General features: G+C 70.8%; 1 protein-coding gene across 1 annotated transcript; it reads left to right on the top strand.

Moving 5' to 3' along the window:
• Window positions 1-72: 72 nt before the first annotated feature.
• On the top strand, window positions 73-1,309 carry LOC113942561 (rho guanine nucleotide exchange factor 2-like; the record flags this gene model as incomplete). Its single annotated transcript, XM_027633668.1, has 2 exons — window positions 73-534; window positions 1,138-1,309. Coding segments are annotated over 2 exons (634 nt in total), but the record flags the coding sequence as incomplete, so codon positions are not given.
• Window positions 1,310-1,377: the final 68 nt, after the last annotated feature.

Here is a 1,377-nt window from a genome sequence, read left to right on the forward strand (position 1 = left end):
TCCCCCTCCACTCCCCCCCTTTCCCCCAGCCCCCCCCAATCCCCTCTCTAACCCCCCTTTAACCCCCCCCAGGTTGTTCAGAGCCAGCAGGACCTGCAGCTGGAGCTGCAGCTCTCGGAGCAGCGCCCGGAGCAGCGCCCGGAGCCGCGGCCCCGCCGAGGGTCCCAACCGGCCGTGCCCGTCAGCGCCACGACCCCCCCCGAGCCCGGCCCGGGGGTCTCTGGGGTTGGGGGGGCCGAGCTGGCGCTGCTGCAGCGCCAACACGGGCTGGTGCAGGAGGAGCTGGGCCGGTGCCGGGCGCTGTGCCAGGAGCGGGCGCAGGAGGCGGCGGCGCTGGAGGGGCGGCTGCGGGACAGCGAGAGGGAGCGGGCGCGGCTGGAACGGGAGCTGCAGGAGGCGCGGGGGGGGACGGCCCCGAACCCTCTCCCTCCTCTGCCTTCGCCGGGGGGGCCCCGGGCCAGGAGGGCGGCAGAGCCCCGGCGCAGGAGCCTCCCCGCCGGCGACGCGCTGTACCTCAGCTTCACCCCCCCGCAGGTGGGCACCGGGGGGGGAGGGTGAGGGAGGGGGTCGTGTGTGACACGAGTGTGTCCGGGCTCAGCCCAGAGGGATTTGGGAGCCTGGAGAGCTCCTGCATGACATGAGTGTGTCTGGGCTCAGCCAGGCAGAATTGGGGCCGGGGGGGGTGAGGGAGGGGGTCGTGTGTGACATGAGTGTGTCCGGGCTCAGCCCAGAGGGATTTGGGATGTGGGGAGGTGAGGGAAGGGCTCATGTGTGTCATGAGTTGTGTCCGGTCTCAGCCCAGGTGGATTTGGGATGTGGGGAGGTGAGGGAAGGGCTCATGTGTGTCATGAGTGTGTCTGGGCTCAGCCCAGAGGGATTTGGGATGTGGGGAGGTGAGGGAGGGGGTCATGTGTGACATGAGTGTGTCCGGGCTCAGCCCAGAGGGATTAGGGAACCTGGGGAGCTCCTGTGTGACACGAGTGTGTCCGGGCTCAGTCCAGGTGGATTTGGGATGTGGGGAGGTGAAGGATGAGCTCATGTGTGACACGAGTGTGCCCGTGCTCAGCCCCCCACACCCGGGGGGGCCGCGGGGCCTCGTCCCGGACCCCCCCCCCCTCTCCCTCCCCCTCCCATCAGCCCCCCGTCACCGTCTCCTTCCACCCCCCCTCCTTCCCCGGCCCCCGGGACGAGCTGGAATTCCGGGGGGCTGATCCCGAGCGGCTGCGGGAGGGCGAGGACACCCTGGACACGCTCCTGGAGGACGAGGGGGGCTTGGGGACCCGCCACTCCCCCCCCGCCAGCCCCCGAGGTGGGTCCTTCCCTTGGGGGGGGGGGGGGCAAATCCCACCCCACATTCCCTTTTTTCGGGAATGAGGG

This window comes from Corapipo altera, unplaced genomic scaffold (assembly GCF_003945725.1).
Source record: "Corapipo altera isolate COAL_440 unplaced genomic scaffold, ASM394572v1 58848, whole genome shotgun sequence".
Taxonomy (NCBI): domain Eukaryota; kingdom Metazoa; phylum Chordata; class Aves; order Passeriformes; family Pipridae; genus Corapipo; species Corapipo altera.